At 46.7% G+C, this 22,900-nt stretch overlaps 1 protein-coding gene across 1 annotated transcript in view; it reads right to left on the bottom strand.

The window, feature by feature from the left end:
- Positions 1 to 2,324: 2,324 nt before the first annotated feature.
- LOC115476795 overlaps positions 2,325 to 22,900 on the bottom strand; it is a 38,352-nt gene continuing 17,776 nt past the window's right edge. Inside the window, exons 3-5 of the mRNA XM_030213373.1 lie at positions 15,601 to 15,741; positions 2,627 to 2,863; positions 2,325 to 2,485 (exon numbers count right to left, since the gene is read on the bottom strand). Coding sequence (XP_030069233.1) covers positions 2,325 to 2,485; positions 2,627 to 2,863; positions 15,601 to 15,741 — 539 coding nt within the window. The remainder of the gene's footprint in view (positions 2,486 to 2,626; positions 2,864 to 15,600; positions 15,742 to 22,900) is intronic.

Raw genomic sequence — 22,900 nt, 5'->3', positions numbered from 1 at the left:
ATTCTCCCTCACTGAGTGCTTTTCCATGCTGAGCTATGGAGTGAGCAATGCTCAAACTTGCAGATGTTAAATTTGTAGAACCTTTTACAAATTTAAGGATGGACTTAGATTGGCTCTTATAAAAGTGTAGCTGCCTGGAAATGTATTCCTTCCTTTCATCCTCACTTTTTTTCAAGAGCTGGGAATGATTAGTTTCAAAATGTCTATTTATATTCCACGTTCTGCTTGCTACCGTTTCAGTACATAGAACGCAAAATGATCTGCCATTTTTTTCTATAATGCCATACATCTCGGTCCATGTCTCTTGAAAGGGTCGGCTACTGCTACTACCACTTCCTTTACTTAACCTTGGTTTTTTATTTTTTGGGTTCTCCATCAGGGGGGCAGTGACAGAAGATAGAATTATAGATAGCCTGTTAGCCCTGCAGGCAATTAGGGGTTAACTAGCCTAACTGACCACCTTATGTAAATTAAGATGGCTGCCGCTATTTCTAATGGCGGGAAACGGCACCCATAGCACATGCCCTCGCCTCTCCCAGCCTCCCCCTCACCTATCTCAGTAATGATGGTCAATTACAAATCCACGACACCCCAGAACAGTAGATTGGATGATGGTTGCTGGTAATGGTGATCACAGGGCCCTCAGAGATGCGTCCCCCACGGCATTCCGCTGCTCTCTGCTCCGCCGGCCGGAAGTGAGGTCAAAGATCCCCTAACGGCCGTGCAGGAGCCGGGGCAGAGGGAACAGCAGGGAGGGAACATGCGGAGGACTCGGAGGGAGCCAATAGGAGCGCACACGGCACCCCCTCAGCGGGTAAACATGCACCGGGGGGGGGGGTGATTTCGCCGGGGGGGGGGGGGGGAGGTCGCGCTGCACCTGGGGGGGGGGGGCGCATCGGCGATCCGCCCCGGGTGTCAGCAAGGAACTCCGCTGCTTCTCTGTATGCGGCCACATGCGGCCGCGTGTCACCGAAAATGGCTACGCGTGTCAGTACTGACACGCGTGTCATAGGTTCGCCATCAGGGATCTAGGAAATGGTCATTTTTCAAAGAAAAAAAATTAGACATTTTTCTGGTTTGAAAAAGGTCATTTTCCCTACTTGATTTTTGGATGTTTTCAGCAAAATGTCCAAAGTCGGATTTAGATGTCATATCGAAAATGCCCCTCTACATCACCATATGTGGATTATTAAGTATACCTTATGAACCATTTCTACTACACTCCCCCAACAATATCCCAAAGAAACTGTTTAAGGAACTTTATCAAACAGAAACTGTTCCAATTGTAAAAAATATGTTGTTTCCCCTGCCAAGTTACTAAACACTTTCATGGAAACCTTTAAAAAAAAAAAAAAAGTACCCCCCCCCCCCCCCCCCCCCCCCGATACAAGAACTTTTGAATGTAACTCAGGAAACTATTTCATTCTCAATCAGGTGGCACAAGCCACATCAGGAAAAACACTGACCACAAAACAGGTAAGTTAATTGTATTGAAATCTTACTTTAAGAAAAAAAAACATCTTTGGTATTGGAGAAGGTAGCTAGTAGCTTCAAGAAAATATCTGAATGAGGGGATCTTTTACTAACGCCCAACGTGCACCAATTTGGAGTTATCGCCCATCTACCACGTGGCCCTTGCGGTAATTTCATTTTTGATGCGTGTCCGCTATGTGCATCCCCAAAATATTTTTTTATTTTCTGACGTATGTAGCGGACGCGCGTCAAGTGGCTTTCTACGTGCGCAGGTCATTACCGCCTGGTTAACGCGTAAGACCTTACCGCTAAGTCAATGGCTGGCGGTAAGGTCTCAAACCCAAAATGGACGCGCGCCAATTTTGATTTTGCCGCAGATCCATTTTCGGCAAAAATTTTAAGAAGGCATTTTTTACAGGCGCGCTGAAAAATGAATCTACATGTAGCCACAACCCGCCCCTACACTAGCACAGCCCATTTTTCAGTGCACCTTAGTAAAAGGACCCCTAATTTTCAAAAAAAGAAAAATGTTTAATTTGCAAATCATTTTTTAAAAATGGCTTTGTGATCAATGAAAAATTAGATTAGATTAGGCCCTATTTGTCACATAGGGCCTAATTTTTAGCATGTGCTAAAAATGTTAGCGCGGCCTAGTAAACAGGGCCCATAATTTGATAAGCCTTGCCTTTTAACGCCCCCCCCCCCCCCAAGTTTCCACATGAGACTGTGGAAAACCGTCCTATTTTTGATCCTCAGTTTTGTTGGCATGGAAGTATTATAACAGATTGTTGGCAAGTGGGAGTAATGTAATATACTGGAGTTATGCAGCGCTAGAACTTTTAGAGTCATTACTACAGCAAGCCTGAAAATTCACTTTGAGCAAGTCTAGGGTGCGGAGCACTAGGAGACACTCCTTTTGGCATGGAAGTGCTGTGCTCTAGAAGTTCAGCAGAGAGCTTGGCACTTGATCCTCGTTTCTTCTCACTTATGTATGCAAGCAGTTCAATCATACCTGGGGGAGAGTGAACAGAGAGTTACCACACTGATATGAAGAAAAACACACAGAAATATATCTACCTGGATGGCATCCTTTTTTATTAAAAAATTGCATAAAGGAAAAAAAGGGCAATAAAGCCTGTGAATTGCTTCTCACCTGCAGTACACAGTGCTGGAATAGTGATCCAAGACATATAGAAAGCCCAGGAATAGGAGTGTGGGATCGGCTCAGGTGATAGATCAACGTGTCCATACCAGGAGTCTTCTAAACATTTAGGCTGTAGTAGTTGTTTAGGCTGTAGTAGTTGTTGTAATGTAAAGCCTAGCTGTGCATCATTTACGAACGCTGGGATATAGTGAGTGAATACTGCCATCCCTATAATAGCAAAGCCACCTGTGCAACAGAAAGAATAACTTTAAAAACTATACAAAAAATGAACAAGTTGTTTCCAGTGTACAGGGGAATAAAACAATTGTGAGCAAACTGTTGCTAATTTTTTAAAATTAAATTTCTTATATATTGCCTGCAAGCCCATGCAGAGTCAACGAATCTAACACCGAGAAGTGAAATGCATGAAAGAATACTCCTCTCTCAGCTCTGATCTATATCTCTCTGTGCATGTGGAAGTCATAGTATGCCGTGTGAAGGGAGGAGACTGGGCAGATGACGTCGTCAATAAAGTCTTGGAATTTTCTTGGTTGCAAAGGAAATGTGTGTTCATAGCTATAATCAGGAAGCCATCAGAGACACGGAATCGTGTGCCTACTGGGAGACACGAACAGTTTAGGGGCCCTTTTACAAAGGCGCACTGAAAAATGGCCTGTGGTAGTATAGACATGTGTTTTAGGTGCGCCCAGAATCATTTTTCAGCGCACTTGTAAAAAAAATGCCTTGGAAGACCAGTACCAGTAGGCGAGCAGTCCACCAGACCCACAGCAGACCCCGGAATGAGCTGCAGCACCCAACCCCAGCACCCCATGAGCGAGACAGGCAAGATGAGACACAGTAGGAGTGGGGGAATGGCCCAGGGTGTGACGCGACACCCGACTCCGGCACCCAGCTGTGGGTCAGCAGGTGTGCTGCGGAAAGAAGAGGCACGGCAAAGCCGTGACACGGGTACTATTGCCTTGTTATTTGGTAATTTACCCCTATATTGTGGTCTTGGATTCCTAAGTGTGGACTTGAGTGAAGTGAAGAGAGGTGACAAGACCTTTGTCAGATATATTAGGGAAAGGAGAAAAGTTAGAAATGGAGTTGGAAGACTGAAAGATGCTGAGAATAGCTATGTGGAATGTGACGAGGATAAAGTGAAAGTGATAAACAAATACTTCTCTTTGGTGTTCACAGAAGAAAATCTTGGAGAAGGAACTGCGGTCGGCTGCTGAAGGTAGATCTGGGAATGGCGTAAATACTGCCCCGTTCATGGAAGAAAGCGTTTATAAATAACTTGAAAATCTGAAAGTGGACAAAGCTGTGGGGCCGAATGGGATACATCCGGAATACTGAGGGAGCTTAGAGAAATCCTGGCGGGACCTCTTAAAAGATTTATTTAATAAATCTTTAGAGATAGGAGAGGTTCCGCGGGATTGGAGACAAGTGGATGTGGTCTCTCTTCACAAAAGTGGAGACAGGGAAGAAGTGAGAAACTACAGGCTGGTAGGAAAAATAATGGAGTCATTGATGAAAGAAAAGATAGTTAACTTTCTAGAATCCAATGAGTTGCAGAATATGATGCAACATAGCTTTGCCAAAGGAAAATCCTGCCAAACGAATCTGATTGATTTCTTTGACTGGGTGACCAAAGAAATGGATACTTGGATTTCAGAAAAGCCTTTGATATGGTTCCTCACAGAAGAATCGTGAATAAGCTGAGAGAGCTAATCTTAGGTCTCAAAGTGGTGAACTGGACTGAAAACCTGGTTGACCGACAAGTGACAGAGGATGGCGGTAGTAAATGGAATTCACTCTGAGGAAAAGAAGGTGAGTAGTGGAGAGCCTCAGGGGTTGGTACTGGGGCCGATTCTGTTTAATATATTTGTGAGAGACATTACTGAAAGGTTAGAAGGAAAAGTCCGTCTTTTTGCAGATGACACGAAGATAGCCAATAGAGTGGATACCCTAGAGGGAGTAGAAACCATGAGAAGAGATCTTCAAAAATTAGGATGGTCAAAGGTTTGGCAGTTAAAATGTAACACTAAAAATATGTCAGAGCATAATAATCTATTTGGTTTCTAAAGATCTCACCTCTTTACAAAGAAACCTAATAATAATCCTTAAATTCACATTTATTCACTATAAAATATTTTATATATAATAATTGTGATTGTTGCTCATATATTGAGAGCAATTTCAATGATGTTATATTCCACTCTAAATCAAGCCATCATCACACCAGATTGTCCACCCTGCCTACCTCATGGACTAAACGAATGTCCTAAAAAAAAATCTTGATGATTACTTCAAATAGTCCAAAATAGCTCAATACTCAGTATTTCAAAGTTCCAAATCAAGTGAAAAGTCATTTATCTGCAAACTGGAGTGGCCACGAAAATCCTTTCCCAAGTTAGCCAAGCATTCTGTTCTCCTGAAGACACTGGACATAGCGAAATATGGGACCATGTTGGGAACAGAGTGAGATCTGGGAGAATGATACTGTTTGCACTATATCACCTGTTTTTCATTGAGAAGAGGATCTATTCATACTTTGTAATCAAGTGGAGTACCAGAAGTACCCGACTAGATATGTGACTTTTCACTAGATCTAGTGCTTACTCTGCAAGAGTCCCATGAATCCCTGTCAACCTTTTCTCTCAACCCCCCCTCTTGTTCTGACCACTCTCTCATCCTCTTTCACCTTTCTGTACCTTTGCATCCCGCAACACCATTAGTTATCTACCAGCTAGAGAATGACACGGGGACGGGGACCCGCAGTAACCGCAGGGATGGGGACAGAGACAGAGCTTGCGGGGACGGGATGGGGACAGAGCCCACGAGGACAAGGTCAAACTTTGAAGCCTGTTAATGAAATAAGTACCTGTATATGTAAGCCGCATTGAGCCTGCCATGAGTGGGAAAGCGCGGGGTACAAATGTAACTAAAATAAATAAATAAACTGGACTGTTATTTATGTTTGAGTGATGCAGACAACAATATTTTGATTTTTTTTTTGGAAAAACAAGCAAATATGCTGGCCACAACTAGCAATATTTGCATGCGGGAACCTGTACATTCCTGCTACCAGCACATCTTCTAAGAAGACATCTTCTATTGCAGGAAGGACTATGGAAGACAAGAGAGCTAGACTGAATCCCAAGATTGTTGATGACTTCTTATTCATCCACAGATTTAAAAATCATAATAGTGCTTCATAGGGCATATTTCTCCCCTCTAGGGCATACAGAACGGGTTGTATTTTGTAGCCCTGGACATTTTAACAGGGTGGATTAGGATTCCTTGGGGTAGTAGAAATCAGCTATTGTTGAGGGTTGGAAAGGTAGAGAGGATGGTGGTGAGGAGTGTTATTATAGCTGCTCGCTGTTATTATTGTTTTCTATTTGTAATTTATACACAATAGTTGCACAGTATATTGTTCCTTTTTATACTTTAATAGAATGATTTAAATATAAAATCATAATTGTTCGAGGCTCCTGCAGATGAGGACAGAGCCCATGGGGACGGGACGGGGCTGGGATAGAACCTGCGGGGACGGAGACAGAACCCACAGGGACGGGGTGGGGACAGAGACAGAACGGACGGGCCAGGGGAAGGGCCAGGGGACAAACTTTGTCCCCGTGTCATTCTCTACTACTAGCTATTGGACTAGAGCCCTTTCCCAGATTAATGTGTTCTCTCTCTCCCCATCTCTTTTTGATGTCCTTTTGGACTTTTCATCCAAATCACTGAATGATCAGACTGAATCTTAGTATGTTATCCTGACAGAAGGCCTCAACAGGGTTGCTCAAAAAAACTTTTGTCATGGATTCAAGGATAGTGAGCCCTTGGGTTGTTGCCGGCAAACGGCAGCAGCAGGCGAACCACCCAACCAAGGATTGAAGCTGAAGGACTAGAACTGAAGCTGAAAAGAGGCAGGACTAGAACAAGCAGGCCTGGAACTGAAGCTGAAGACAGGCAGGACTGGAACAGGCAGGACAGAATACAAGCAGGGTAGGGACTGAAGCTGAAGGCAAGCAGAAATAGGCGCCCCATTTAAGAGGCTTGGGGAGGCTTACCGTGACCTTCCCCTGGCTGCTGCCCCCCCCCCCAAATGCAGGGCTGGCGCAGCAGCCAGGCAGCTCTCCGACGGTCCCTCCTTCCTGGCTGCTCTCCCCCCCCCCCCACGTGTCTATGATTGTGTTTAACCCTTTTACTTTCCGTGGCAGCAACATCAGTGAAGGAGAAGGCACTGCAGGCTCACCTCCAGCTTCTTCCTTCCCTCAGTGTTCCACCATCTGCGATGATGCATTTCCTGTTTCTGCTAGGGCGGGACAATGTGTGAAGAGGGAAGGGAGAAGCTGGAGGCGAGCCCGCAGTGCCTTCTACTTCACTGATGTCGCTGCCACGGAAAGTAAAAGGGTTAAACGCTTGGGGGGGGGGCAGGAAGGAACGGAAAGGAGGACTGTCGGGGAGCTGAGGGAGGGCAGGGTTAATTGCTGGACATGGATGGGAGGGCAGGGGGAGAGAACAGATCGCTGGACATGGAGAGAAGAATTGCAGGGTAGGGGAGAGAGGAAATTTGCTGGAGATGGATGGAGGAGAGGGCAGGGGAGAATGGAGAGTTGCTGGACATGGATGGATGGAGGGGAGGGCAGGGGAGAGAGGAGAACTGCTGAACATGGATGGATGGAGGGGGCAGGGGAGAGAGGAGAATTGCTGAACATGGATGGATGGAGGGGGCAGGGGAGAGAGGAGAATTGCTGAACATGGATGGATGGAGGGGACAGGGGAGAAAGCAAATTTGCTGGATATGGATGGATGGATAGTTGTTGGACATGGATGGATGGGTGGAGGGCAGGGGAGAGAGGAGAACTGCTGAACATGGATGGATGGAGGGGGCAGGGGAGAGAGGAGAATTGCTGAACATGGATGGATGGAGGGGACAGGGGAGAAAGCAAATTTGCTGGATATGGATGGATGGAGAGTTGTTGGACATGGATGGATGGAGTAGAGGGCAGGACAGAATGGAGAGTTGGTGGACATGGATGGATGAATGGGGGCAGGGGAGAGGAAAGAACTGGACATGGATGGATGGAGGGGGCAGGGGAGAGAGGAAATTTGCTGGATATGGCTAGATGGAGGAGAGGGCAGGGGAGAATGGAGAGTTGCCTGATATGGATGGATGGAGGGGGCAGGGGAGAGAGGAAATTTGCTGGATATGGCTAGATGGAGGAGAGGGCAGGGGAGAATGGAGAGTTGCCTGATATGGATGGATGGAGGGGGCAGGGGAGAGAGGAAATTTGCTGGATATGGCTAGATGGAGGAGAGGGCAGGGGAGAATGGAGAGTTGCCTGATATGGATGGATGGAGGGGAGGGCAGAGGAAATGAGAATTGCTGGACATGGATGGATGAATGGGGGCAGGGGAGAGGGGAAATTTGCTGGATATGGGTTGATGGAGGAGATGGCAGGGGAGAATGAAGAGTTCCTGGATATGGATAGAGGGGAGGGGAGAGAGGAGAATTGCTGGACATGGATGGAGTGGAGGGCAGGGAAGAGAGGAGAAATGTTGGACAAGCATGGACAGAAGGAAACACAAAGGAAGGAGATGCACATGGATGGAGTGGAAGGGAGACAAGGGAAATGCTAGACATGGATGGAGGGGAGGGAAGACAGAGGAAGTAGATACACATGGATGGAGGGGAGGGGAGTGAGGAGAAATGCTGGATATGGATGGACGGCAAATTCCTGAATTTAAGGGCTGGACTGGAACACTTTGAGGGCAAATGTGAATGGAGGAGAGGGCAGGGGAGAATGGAAAGTTGCTGGACATGGATGGATGGAGGGCAGGGGAGAGAGGAGAATTGCTAGATATGGATGGATGGAGGAGAGGGCAGGGGAGAATGGAGAGTTGATGGACATGGGTGGATGAATGGGGGCAGGGGAGAGATGAAATTTGCTGGATATGGGTGGATGAATGGGGGCAGGGGAGAGATGAAATTTGCTGGATATGGGTGGATGGAGGAGAGGGCAGGAGAGAATGGAGAGTTCCTGGACATGGATGGAGGGGAGGGCAGGAGAGAATGGAGAGCTCCTGGACATGGATGGAGGGGAGGGCAGGGGAGAATGGAGAGTTGCTGGACATGGATGGATGGAGGGCAGAGGAGAGGAGAATTGCTGGACATGGATGGATGAATGGGGGCAGGGGAGAAAGGAAATTTGCTGGATGGAGGAGAGGGCAGGGGAGAATGGAGAGCTGCTGTACATGGATGGATGGATGGGGGGGGGGGCAGAGGAGAGGAGAATTGCTGGACATGGATGGATGAATGAGAGCAGGGGAGAGAGGAAATTTGCTAGATATGGGTGGATGGGGAGAAGGCAGGGGAGAATGGAGAGTTCCTGGACATGGCAGGAGGGGAGGGGAGAGAGGAGAATTTGCTGGACATGGATGGAGTGGAGGGCAGGGAAGAGAGGAGAAATGTTGGACAAGGGTGGAGGGAGGGAAGGAAAGACAAAGGAAGGAGATGCACATGGATGGAGTGGGAGAGGAGAAGTGCTAGACATGGATGAAGGGGAGGGAAGACAGGAAGTAGATGAACATGGATGATGGGGAAGGGAGTGAGGAGAAATGCTGGATATGGATGGAGGGAAAATTGCTGAAATTAAGGGCTGGATCGGAACATTTTGAGGGCAAATGCTGATGGAGGAGAGGGCAGGGGAGAATGGAGAGTTGCTGGGCATGGATGGATGGACAGGGGAGAGAGGAGAATTGCTGGACATGGATGGATGGGGCAGGGGAGAGAGGAAATTTGTTGAATATGGATGGATGGAGTAGAGGGCAGAGGAGAATGGAGAGTTGGTGGACATGGATGGATGAAAGTGGGCAGGGGAGAGCGGAAATTTGCTGTTTATGGGTGGATGGAGGAGAGGGCAGGGGAGAACGGAGAGTTCCTGGACATGGATGGAGGGGAGGGCAGGGGAGAGAGGAGAACTGCTGGACATGGATGGATGGAAGGGGCAGGGGAGAGAGGAAATTTGTTGGATATGGATAGATGAAGGAGAGGGCAGGGGAGAATGGAGTTGCTGGACATGGTTGGATGGAGGGCAGGGGAGAGGAGAATTGCTAGACATGGATGGGTGAATGGGGGCAGGGGAGAGGAGAATTGCTGGACATGAATGGATGGAAGGGGCAAGGGAGAGAGGAAATTTGCCGAATATGGATGGATGGCGGAGAGGGCAGGGGAGAATGGAGAGTTGCGGGACATGAATGGATGGATGGAGGGGAGGGCAGAGGAGAGGAGAATTGCTGGACATGGATGGATGAATGGGGGCAGGGGAGAGAGGAAATTTGCTAGAAATGGGTGGATGCAGGAGAGGGCAGGGGAGAATGGAGTTCCTGGACTTGGAAGGAGGGGAGGGGAGAATTTGCTGGACATGGATAGAGTGGAGGGCAGGGAAGAGAGGAGAAATGTTGGACAAGGATGGAGGGAAGGAAAGACAAAGGAAGGAGATGCACATGGATGGAGTGAGAGAGAGGAGAAATGCTAGACATGGATGGAGGGGAGGGAAGACAGAGGAAGTAGATGCACATGGATGGCGGGGAGGGGAGTGAGGAGAAATGCTGGATATGGATGGAGGGAAAATTGCTGAATTTAAGGGCTGGATCGGAAATGCTGAAACTGGAGGAATGACAGGGCTACAGATAGTAGAAAGGATGCATAAAGACAGAGGAGAATGATGGACATGGTGTGTGAAAAAATATCAGTTGGAAAGAACACACTGCATAAAAAAGGACACTAGGACCAAAGCTAATAGAAAAACTAAATGCTCAGACAGCAAAAGTAGAAAACATTTTTTATTCAGAAATTATTAATTGGAATATGTCAGCTTTTAGAAACGTGCATCTGTGATATTTTGCAAGTTTCAATTTTTCTAGTATTGCTACATGCCGAGTCTGACTTCTTGAGGTAACTTTCCAGTTCAGTATTTTGCCTTCATATCTGTTGTGTCATGTGTTTTTCGTGTGTGATCAAGGAGCAGTATTCTGCTAGTGTGTAGTATTTGCAGCTCTTTTTGTTTTGTTTCACTAGGTTGTGTACTAGTGTTTTAGAGCCCAGTGTAATTACAGTGCTGCCTTTCCACGCATAAGGTTGTAGCTCATCCTATCCTTGGAATTAGTGCTGTTATGGTTTGCTAAGGTTGAGTGTGTTCTTGCACAAGTTTGTGTATAGTGTTTTGCAGTGGAGAGATTGTGTGTTGGCCTTACTGAGGTGGCACCAAAACATCAGAAAGGGTGTAGAGCCTAAATCATGACACACTACCTCTTGAAGAAGGATCTACTACTACTACAAATGGTTGCTAATAAAAGGAGTATTTCTATCTACCCAACCAGGTTTGGAAGTACTAAATATGTATAGGAATGTAACCCACCTTAAGACTCTAAAATCCACAATCGGGATTTAAACTTATTACCAACCGAGAACCTCAAACCACCTCATGGGAACCTTAATGCTACTTGTGCCTGGTTCACCACTCTACCGAGGAGTAGGTTACTATCATTGGTTCAAGTGCGGGGGAGTAGAGAAAAACAACCAACCGAAAAAACTCAATCTAATTTGAGAAAACCGGATGGTTTAAAAACTCTTGACCCCCGACACTGACATACCAAAAAAGAGCCAAAAAGTAGGTAAACCACCCCTATTCAAAAATACCAACCCCCCATGGTGCACCTTCATAACACCCTGGTCCTATAAACCCCTTATTTTGGATCTTAAGTAAAGGGTAATTTCAGTTGCTTAATAATGAACCCGTTCTCAAAAAGTCCAACGTCACTTATCTGGTCGTTGTGAATCCAGGGCTCAAAAGAAACGTCAAACCAGGCTGCAAATAGTCCACACTGGAGATGGTACTCAATTGTTCAGTTACCAATGACACCTCGCGTGTCTAACTTCGTGCCTTTCTTTGTGCTTTTCTTCCGACCCAAGCTAATAAAAGGAGCTCATTGTGAACACTATCAACCCTAAAAGGGTGTTTTGTGGCTCTACATGAGAATTGTGATATTATGATCCCTTGTTTCATATTGTTGACAGTCTGCATTTTCCATCTGGGTGGTATACTGGTGTATTAGGGTCTGCCCAGTGTAATATTTATGGTACAGTAAGGTTCTGAGTGTGTTTTTGCACAAAGTTGTGCATAGTGTTTTGCACTTGAGCGATTGTGGTTAGTATATGCTTTGAGCAACCACTTTATTCTTTGACATATGATATGTATCTAATATCTAAATTTAATAAAAGGTATTAATTGTGACTTTTATTTTTACTTATTTTTTTTTCTGTGTGTTGTCAGACAATTATGGATATAAGCTCCGCCCCTGGCCCCACCCCTAACCCCACCCCCTTTAGCCTCCCCAAACAGTTGGGTCACTGACCGCCTATGCAAGCAGGGCTAGAACAGAAGCAAGATTACAGACCAGAGACAAAGCAGAAGCAGGCGGGGAAGTGCAACAAACACACACAGATGAGAACTCATCTGAAGACCTCCGTTGCAAAGGCAAGGCATGAAAGTTCCAAGGTGCTTTATAAAGGACTTTACTGACGATGTCACAACTAAGAATGAGGCTTGGCTGCAGGAACACCAGAGCAAGGCTAGAATGCTGGAACACCAGAATAGGACTAGAATGATCTCTGGAACACGACTGGGAAACAGGGAAAAAGCAGTCTACAGCAGCCACGGGGCCTGGTCACTGGGAAGAGTGGTGAGTATAAACATGGGGCATGGCTACAACCGTGACACCTTTCATCAATGTTGTTCATCTAAAAAGGAATGTTTGGTACTCATCTACTCTATGGCTTCTCAAGCATCAGTACTGTCAAGCCTAGAAGCGAAAAAGTCTAAGACTCCTGCCAATCTCCAGAAATGCCATCAATTTCATCACGATTTTAATTATCATTAAAGGAAAAAAGGGAATTCATTGCCAAGAAACTTCTACCATCCTCTAATCCCTCTAAAGATATTTTTCCATTTACAAACAGATTACAACACCCCAAGTAACAAATATTGTGCACAAACCTCCTTCAGCTGAAGCTCTTTATTTTTTCTCAATAAGATACTTTAGTGAATAAATTCTCAGTCCTGCCCAGTCCTCCTGCACCTCACAATGACACTCCAACCCTCGGTATAGCTCACCACACTTTCAGGCTGGTCCTTCCTCTTGGTCTTCCTTTGATGCCCCAGCCCTTTTGTCCCTGCAAAAAACTATCAGGCTCATTTTCAAAGCACTTAGCCTCCCAAAGTTCCATAGAAACCTATGGAACTTAGCCTCCCAAAGTGCTTTGAAAATATGCCTCTATGTCATTCATCAAGACTACTTATTGCCCGTGTGATCCTCTTCTATCCTCCTGGTGAAAAAATACCAGTTGGGTCTGCTGCCAATTTGGTTATCCCTGATTAACCTTAGTTTATCCTCTGGCCAGGTCCCTGGTCTATGGAAGTGGTCCATAGTCCGCCCCATTCTGAAAAATCCCACCCTGGATCTTACTGTTCTTAACCACTATTGCTCGGTCTCCAACTTCTGCTATATGTCCAAAGTTCTTGAAAAAATTGTGTTCACTCAGCTTACATCTTCCTCGGCAATCAAGATTTAGGGCACATTACAGTACGGAAACTGTCATGACTGCCCTCATCAGTGAGCTCCACTCCCACTTCAATCAATATAACACTGTCTTAGCCGTTTCTTTAAACCTCTCTGCAGTTTTTGACTTGGTTAACCACTCTCTTCTACTTGCTCATCTGTCTTCTCTAGGAATTTCAAGTACGGTGCTGTCCTGGTTCAACTCTTTCCTTTCTTGCCGCTATTTCCAGGTTATTCTCTCCAATACTGCTTCTGAACAAAGGGAATTGGATCATGAGGTACCCCAGGGTTCAATCCTCTCACCTCTTCTTTTTAATATTTTTTTGAGTCCTATTCTGCCCTCACCCAATCTTTTGGAATCTATTTTTACGCAGATAACATTCTTCTACTATATCCCACCTCCCCATCCTCGCCTTCCCTTGCTCCGCTTCATACTTGCCTCGAGTCAGTCGCCAGGTGGCTTAGAGACCATCAATTAGTACTTAACATCAATAAAACTGTTGAATGTTGGTTCTCTAGAGCACCTCTACCCCCTCTGTTCCCTGTTACTCTCTTTGGCACGTCAATCATTCCAGTATCCCAGTTTTAGATATTTAGGCATTATCCTTGACTCTTCTCTCTTTTCTGCCACAAGTCTCGCATTTAACTAAGGTCACCTTTTTGGTTTTCCGTCAACTCAGAGCAATTTGACATCTCTTTGATATCTCAAATCTCCAAGCATTAATCCTTTCATTTTTTAGCTGTTGTCTTGATTACTGCAATACTGTCTATGCGGGTAGATGTGAAGCATCTTGTTCACACTTTCCAAAAATGCTAGGACTAGGGGGGCATGCGATGAAGCTACAATGTAGTAAATTTAAAACGAGTCGGAGAAACGTTTTCTTCACTACCCGTAACCTCCGCTCACAGGACAAATCCTTCCTCTCAGTACCCTTCTCCACTACCGCCAACTCCAGGCTCCGCCCTTTCTGCCTCGCCTCACCCTATGTTTGGAATAAACTCCCTGAGCCCATACGCCAAGCCCCCTCCCTGCCCATCTTCAAATCCTTGCTTAAAGCCCACCTCTTCAATGTCGCTTTCGGCACCTAACCATTGGACCTCTATCCAGGAAATCCAGATTGCCCCAATTTGATTGACTGCATTTTTGTCCTTTAGATTGTAAGCTCCTTTGAGCAGGGACTGTTCTTCTTTGTTAAATTGTACAGCGCTGCGTAACCCTGGCAGCGCTTTAGAAATGTTAAACAGTAGTAGTAGTAGGATACAGCCAGTGCTATATGTATTCTTGGTGCGGGAAGCTCTCTTAATTCAGGGTGAGCTTGAACAGTATTCAAATTAAAAACAAGAGGTTTGAAAAGGTGTACAAGTAAGACTGGAGTGATAAAAATAAACAGTAACGATTGTTTAAAATCTGTAAATGTTGTGGCTGGTTAAATGTTTGTGTTGAGCATGTACACTGAGAGGAGGACACATCTGCAGGGAAGTGTGCAGGCAATATCAGGAGACAGCTAAAAGCTTGAACCTACTGCTCGAGCCATCTGCCAAAGAGGTAATTTAGCTGAGATGGTGTGGAAAGAGCTGGTGAGTGAAATTCTGATTTTCTTTTAGCAAAAAAACAAACAGGAGTGTAAGTGAGTGCTGAGAAATACTGACTGCTAAATAAAACATTTTCTTTGGATAAGAAGGGTGAGTAATTTGTGAAAATACATTTTGCTTTAGTGAACTTGCCGAAGTTTAAAGTGAGAGACTTACCATCAGTGAGGGATAAATATATAATCTTCACATACTGAATTCTGAGGATTTAGCTGTTTCTTTCTGGCTTTAAAGTTTGTTATGATTACTGTTGAAATCTATAAAGCTGTGGGCTTTGGGAAGAGGGGGTGGGTTTGGGAAAGGCAAAGGAGATGCTAGAGGAGAGGAAGGGACAGTGGAAACAATATTAGATTCTGAGCTGGAGAGGAGGGAGCAAATGTGGGAACCAGACTCGACTTATACATGGTCACAGCCTTTTTGGCCATTTTTAGTCCTAAAACTGCCCTCAACTTATACACAAGATCAACTTATAGATGAGTATATATGGCAGTATTCTGTAAGTTATGTGCATGACAGCCCCGCCAGGACTCCACTCATGTGAATGCTCACCTGCAAAGTACATGCTATGGAACATATGCACATACTTACAGAATAGCATGCTGCAAGATTTCTAGCATTTACATGTGTATATGCACACGTATATATTCCAGTATTGATCTCATTCATGCATATTCCTGTCACCTTAATCTTGGCACTCACTTTACAGAATTACCCCCATATTGTACTAAAACAGTAACAAGGTTCATGTCCATGCTCACCTGACAAAAAGCTGCACACCACAGAGGAGAGAAGGGCGGCTGTGACTTTCTTGCAAAAGAAACTGTAAACACCCAAAAACACAGCAAGGCAGCTAGAGATAACAGCAAGCACCAAGAATGCTCTAATCACATCCAGGAATTCTGTGAGAGATACAGAGAGTGAACTAAAAATACATGCTTAGATTGTGCGCCCACTAGGGTTGTGTTCACAAACTTTTTACAATGGCAGAACCCTTAAAATATTTTTTCATACACTGAGGAACATCCCCTCTTCCCTGTCCCATCCAACTTCTGCTGCCCTTCCCTTCAAGTCCCATCTCCTGCCATTTCCTGTAGACCAGCTCTCTCTCCCCCTTCACCACCCCACCCTCAATTCAGCTTCTCCCCTTCTCTCTCCGACCACCCCTCCCCAGCCACACCCTCGATCCAGTGTCTTCCCCCTCTCCTTATGTTGTGGTGCATTGGAAGGGCCTACCTTTAATTTAGTTTAGTTGAAGTCATCCGTGCCCAAGCTGCCTGAGCAGCGAGAACTCAATGGTGTGTCTTAGCCTCCAAAGCCAGCACTCCTGTGCATGCTCAGTTTATGATGCATAACTGAGCACATGTAGGAGTGCTGGCTTCGGCGGCTGAAGCATGACACTGACTTCCTCGCGTGCAGAACCCCTGAAAAGAGTTCATGGAACCAGGAACCTAGTTTAGGAATCACTGCACTAGAGACATGGAAAATACGTACGTGAATGTAACTCACATTAGGTAAAGGTGTGAGGTAAATGAATAAATAAAACAGTGCAGAAATCATCACCCTGACAACATAAACCTGTTAAAGGTCTTTTAATACTCACACTACAAAGACATCCAACCTTCCAACACAGCTGGAGGAGACACTCAGCATCCCCACACCCTCAGCATAAAGAGACGATCATGCTCATATCCATAGAATAAAACTACCTTTACCCTCTCAACACACACAGATAGGGGCTATTCTATAAATAGGCACCAACATTCACAATCAGGGTGCACACATTAAGGTAAAATTAGTCCTTATCTGATCATTTTCTTTCCATTAGTCCCAACAGATCAATCCACAGATGAGCGGGTTATGTCCCTCTACCAGCAGGTAGAGAGAGAACCTCAGAAGTTTACTATATGTGGACTTGTGCATCCACCGTAACCTCAGTATTGTCGATACCAAAGCACTGGAAGAAGAAGAAGAAATCCAACATGGAAGTCGTCTCCTGCCTTTATATAACGCCCAAATAGGCTCCTCTTCCACCGCTCCTGTCCATATTTATCTGAAGTGGAAAACTGCAGTTTGATGAGTTGTTCAATCCTTTTTGTTGCTGTTGTTTTTTTTTTTTTAAATAAGAAAGGTAAAATTATGTATCATACCTGATAATTTTCTTTCCATTAATCATAGCTGATCAATCCATAGACTGGTGGGTTGTGTCCATCTACCAGCAGGTGGAGATAGAGAGCAATCCTTTTGCCTCCCTATATGTGGTCATGTGCTGCCGGAAACTCCTCAGTATGTCGATATCCAAGCTCCATCCGCAGGACTCAGCACTTAGAGAATTACACCCACAAAGGGACACTCTGCCCAGCTCACCACCGCCGAAACGGGGGAGGGGAATTAACCCAGCTCATCCCCACACAAGTGGGGGAGGGGAATCCGTCCAGCTCATCCCCGCAGAGCGGGGGAGGGACACCACCCCGCCGATGCGGGGGGATCTGGCTTATCCTGCAACCGCAACCGCGGGAGGAGCTGACTGACCCTAACACCGCCGAAGCGGGAGGGAGCGCCGGCAAAATTTATGTCTCAATCCAGCCCCGTAAAACGGAGGGGAGAGGAATGCAGCAGCTCACTGTAACACAAACTCGTCTCAACTCCTGAAGAATCCAATTGAAAAAACTTGAACACGAAGTCCTCCTGAACAGGAACTGAAGACTAAACTGAAATGCAACCAGAATATAAACAGTACAGATATCTGGGAGGGGCTATGGATTGATCAGCTATGATTAATGGAAAGAAAATTATCAGGTATGATACATAATTTTACCTTCCATATCATCATGCTGATCAATCCATAGACTGGTGGGATGTACCGAAGCAGTACTCACCCAGGGCGGGACATTGAAATCCCTGACCGCAACACTGAAGCTCCAAACCGGGCGTCCGCCCGAGCAGCCACAGTCAAGCGGTAATGCCTGGAGAAGGTATGGGCCGATGCCCAAGTTGCCGCCTTGCATATCTCTTCCAAGGAGACAGACCCGGCCTCTGCCATCGAGGCCGCCTGAGCTCTAGTGGAGTGAGCCTTCAGCTGAATAGGCGGCACCTTCCCCGCGGCCACATAAGCCGCTGCAATGGCTTCCTTGACCCATCTTGCCACTGTAGGCTTAGCAGCCTGCAGACCCTTACGAGGACCTGCAAACAGGACAAACAGATGATCCGATTTCCGGAAATCATTGGTCACTTCCAAGTATCTGATGATGACTCATCTCACATCCAGAAATTTGAGAGCAGAGTATTCCTCTGGGTAGTCCTCCCTACGAAAGGAAGGGAGACAGAGCTGCTGATTCACATGGAAGCGAGAAACAATCTTGGGCAGGAAGGAAGGCACTGTGCGAATAGTCACTCCTGCCTCAGTGAACTGCAGAAAAGGCTCTCGACATGAGAGTGCCTGGAGCTCGGAAACTCTTCTGGCTGAAGTGATAGCCACCAAAAAGACTGCTTTCAACGTCAGGTCTTTCAGAGATGCCCTCGACAAGGGTTCAAAAGGCGGCTTCTGCAAGGCTCTTAGTACCAGGTTGAGATTCCACGCAGGCACCACTGAGTGCACAGGAGGGCGCAGGTGATTAACTCCCTTGAGAAAACGCACCACATCTGGCTGCGAAGCCAGGGAAGCACCCTTCAGGCGGCCCCTGAAGCAAGCCAGAGCCGCTACCTGGACTTTAAGGGAACTGAGCGACAGGCCTTTCTCCAGAACTTCTTGCAGGAACGCCAGCACTGAAGAAATTGGAGCAGTGAAGGGAGAAAGTGAGCCTGCTTCACACCACACTGCAAAGGTACTCCAAACCCTGGCGTAAGCAGTAGAAGTAGAGCGCTTCCTCGCTCTCAGCATAGTGGCGATGACCTTGTCTGAGAAGCCCTTCTTCCTCAGACGCTGCCGCTCAATAGCCAGGCCGTAAGACCAAAGGGGGAGGGATCCTCCATCACCACGGGACCCTGATGCAACAGGCCCTGCTCCACTGGCAGCCGCAGAGGGTCGTCCACTGAGAGTCTGATCAAGTCCGCATACCAGGGACGTCTGGGCCAGTCCGGACCCACCAGGATTATTCGGCCCGGATGCTTTGCCACCCGGTCTAGTACCCTGCCCAACATGGGCCAGGGCGGGAACACATAGAGAAGCTCCTGTGTCGGCCACTGTTGGAGAAGAGCATCTACTCCCAGAGATCGAGGGTCCCGTCCTCTGTTGAAAAAGCGCGGCACTTGGCAATTGGCCGATGACGCCATCAGATCTAGGCTCGGCCGGCCCCAGCGCTTCGTGATGTCCAAGAACGCCTGAGCCGATAACTGCCACTCTCCGGGATCCAAGGTATGGCGACTGAGAAAGTCCGCCTTGACATTCATGACTCCGGCAATGTGGGCCGCTGACAGCTGTTCCAGGTTCGCTTCCGCCCACTGGCATAGATTCATGGCTTCCTTGGATAGAGGGGCGCTCTTGGTACCTCCCTGGCGGTTGACATAGGCCACAGCCGTGGCATTGTCCGACAGGACCCGTACTGGCTTCAACGCCAGTACCGGGAGGAACTCCAAAAGCGCCAACCGAATGGCTCTGAGTTCCAGGTTGATAGACCACTTTGCCTCTGCAGGAGACCAGAGCCCCTGTACTGTCCTTCCCATGCAGTGGGCTCCCCAGCCCGTCAAAGAGGCGTCCGTCGTGACGACAATCCACTCCGGGGTCACAAGAGGCATCCCTGCAGACAACTTGTCTGTCTTCAGCCACCAGCTCAGCGCTTTGTGCACTGCTGGGTCCAAGGGAAGGCGCACAGCATAATCCTCCGACACCGGAGTCCAGCGCTGCAGCAGAGAGTGTTGTAGTGGTCTCATATGAGCCCTGGCCCAGGGCACTACTTCCATCGTGGCCGTCATAGAGCCCAACAGCTGCACATAGTCCCAATATTTGAAAAGTATTAATCCGCAAACAAACCTTTTCCAGAGACAGGACGGCGGTAGAACTAGAGGATATGAATTGAAGTTGGAGGGGGGCAGACTCAGGAGTAATGTCAGGAAGTATTTTTTCACAGAAAGGGTGGTAGATGCGTGGAATGCCCTCCCGCGGGAGGTGGTGGAGATGAACACGGTAATGGAATTTCAAACGCGCATGGGATAAACACAAAGGAATCCTGTGTAGAAGGAATGGATCTACGGAATCTTAGCCAAGATTTGGCGACGAAGCCGGTAATTGGAGAGTAAAACCAATGCTTGGTGGACTTCTACGGTCTGCACCCTGATCGTGGCTGAATAGATATGGATAGGCTGGAGTGTAAATTTTAAGGGGCTTCAATGTTAGCTTCAGAACCTTTAGTACAGGAACAGTGCTGGATGGACTTTTATGGTCTGTGCCCTGAGAAAGGCTAGGACAAATTAAACTCGCGTATACATTTAAAGTAGCGCACACCATGTAAAATGAGTTTATCTTGTTGGGCAGACTGGATGGACTGTTCAGGTCTTTATCTGCCATCATTTACTATGTTACTACAATGATGCAATCACACCAAGGAAGAAATTGAACTATGAGACTAAAGCCCGCTAGAATCCGGCACTTACTGTAAATAAAGTATCGCTAGCCCCCAGGACACCAAGGTACTGCAACTGCCAGTACAGGAATGCACAAATGCCTCCCCCAAGAAGCTAGGGTCCTAAGGTGTACACAGCCTCACCAGACCACAGTCTGCCAGAAGCTGGCACTCACAATCTTGAAGCTGCTGGCACTACACAGGGTACCAAGGGGATGTGCTAAGCAGTAGTAAGAGAGCTGTGAAGACACCATGCAGGATCCCAGGTTGCCAGCATCAAACCACCTGAAGAAAGCCCTTGGTTAACAAAGAAAAATGTCATGTAGAATGCTGCAACTCAGCAAAAGAACCCATGTAAAGGAGAACACACCTCTGTGCCGGCCATGAACTTGAAACCAGCAATGAAGTCATGAAACACAGGTGGGAGAGGCACCCAAGGGGTTGCATACTGCGGATAACCAGCGCCACCACATCTGTATTGGTAACATAGAACAGTGGCAGGTGGCATCCCCAAGCCAATATCCTATCACCACCCCAGAAGCTAAAGGAAATAAAGAAAATGCCTGGACCAGGGAGACAAAACCAGGCCCCAGGATGTACGTCCCCAAAATAGAGCCCTATCAAGGTAGGGGTGACCTTCAAAGTGAACTGGCCTCAGATCCCACTCAAAAGGAAATGCAGTCACAATAAGAAACACCAGGGGGGCCATCCCAAAATAGCTGTAGGGCCGCACAGCACTGTTTTGTTTTGTCTTTTTTTAACAAGCTATGGCTCACAGCCATCATGCCCCAAAAGGGAAAGAAAACGGACACTGCAAGAAGCGCAGGAAGACCAGCATCCGCTGTACAGAGTACCACCACAGCCCTGCAAATATCGCCTGCAAGCTAGAGGGGAGAGACTGGAGTCCGGGAAGCGCATGGATGCGAGAGACTGGGAACAGCAATCTGTTTAAACAAAGCTGAAGCATGCTAAACAGGATGGCAGCTGCTGGCAAACAAAAAGCCACGACACCTGCCAAAAATGCATAGCTCCCCCCCCCCCCCCAAAGCGGTAGAGCCAATCCTCCCAGACAGCATGCATCTGACAAACATGCAGGCCCAGAACCGCCAGCAGTGCTCGGGGAACCGCTCCTGAAAGATCCATGTGGGCAGTAAAAGGGAAAAGCAAAAATGACATAGCACTAAATCCCAGTCACAGCTGAAATCCCCCACAAGGGAGGAGAACAAAACAGAGAGCCAAACATTCACACTTTCCTAGTGAAGGTCAAAATACTCCCTGGTTGGAACAGCACAGAGAACTGTTTTGGTCCATCCTGCAGTTTTTTGGGGTTGTTTTTTTTTAGAAAGGCAAGAGATCTAGTGAGAAAAGCCAAAGCGTTAGCCTGCTGGAAGGCAAACATGATGGGAAGGGGAAGGAGAGGGACCTGGCACCATCAGGTGTACCCCAACATGGCCAAGCCCAGTCAAGACCCCACGCTCAACTAAACCCGAGGGAACAGGCTAGGAGCAAGGCCCATCCAGAGAGCTGTACAAGATATGTCCATCCACCTGCTGAGATAGAGAGAACACTGAGGTTAAGGTGGATGAGCAGGTCCACGTAGAGAGAACCTCAGAGGTTTACTATATCTCCACCTGCTGGTAGAGGGACATTACCTGCCCATCTCTGGATTGATCTGTGGGACGTTATGGACAATGGCAGTTCTATAAAATCACGCCAAATATAAGCAACACAAAGAGGTGCACGGAGCACCCATTCTATCATGGCATTAGGACTTATCTAACCCACTATATGTATGCATGTATGTTTCTATCACCTCATATTCTAAGCAGTTTACAAATACAGAACACTAGTGCAAAGTGGCCTTGGTCTGCTAATATCTAGGTGCAACTGCTTACACCAGTCAACAACAAACATGGTTTAATTCAGCATGAGTTCAGGCAAGGGAAAGTTTTACCTCACCAATTTGCTTCACTGAAGACATGAAAAAACATGTGGATAAAGGTGAGCCGTTGATGTAGTGCAACTTGATTTTCAGAAAGCTTTTGACAAAGTTCTTCATTAGAGATTCCTGAGAAAATTAAAAAGTCATGGGATAGGAGGCAATGTCCTTCTGTGGATTAGGAATTGATTCATAGATAGAAAACAGAGGGTAGGGTTAAATGGTCATTTTTGTCAGTGGAGGAGGGTGAACAGTGGAGTGCCGCAGGGATCAGTACTGGGACTGATGCTATTTAACATATTTATAAATTATCTGGAAATCGGAATGACGAGTGAGGCGATTAAATTTGCAGATGACACAAAATTATTCAAAGTTGTTAAAACACATGCGGACTGCAAAATTGAAGGAAGACCTTAGGAAATTGGAAGACTGAGCATCCAAATGGCAAATGAAATTTAATGTAGACAAATGCAAAATGATAAACATTAGGAGGAATAATCCAAATCATAGTTACTTGATGCTAAGGTCCACCTTAGGAGTCAGCACCCAAGAAAAAGATTTAGG

The sequence above is a fragment of the Microcaecilia unicolor genome, chromosome 8 (assembly GCF_901765095.1).
Source record: "Microcaecilia unicolor chromosome 8, aMicUni1.1, whole genome shotgun sequence".
Classification (NCBI taxonomy): domain Eukaryota; kingdom Metazoa; phylum Chordata; class Amphibia; order Gymnophiona; family Siphonopidae; genus Microcaecilia; species Microcaecilia unicolor.
This window is presented reverse-complemented; position numbering and strand designations above follow the sequence as displayed.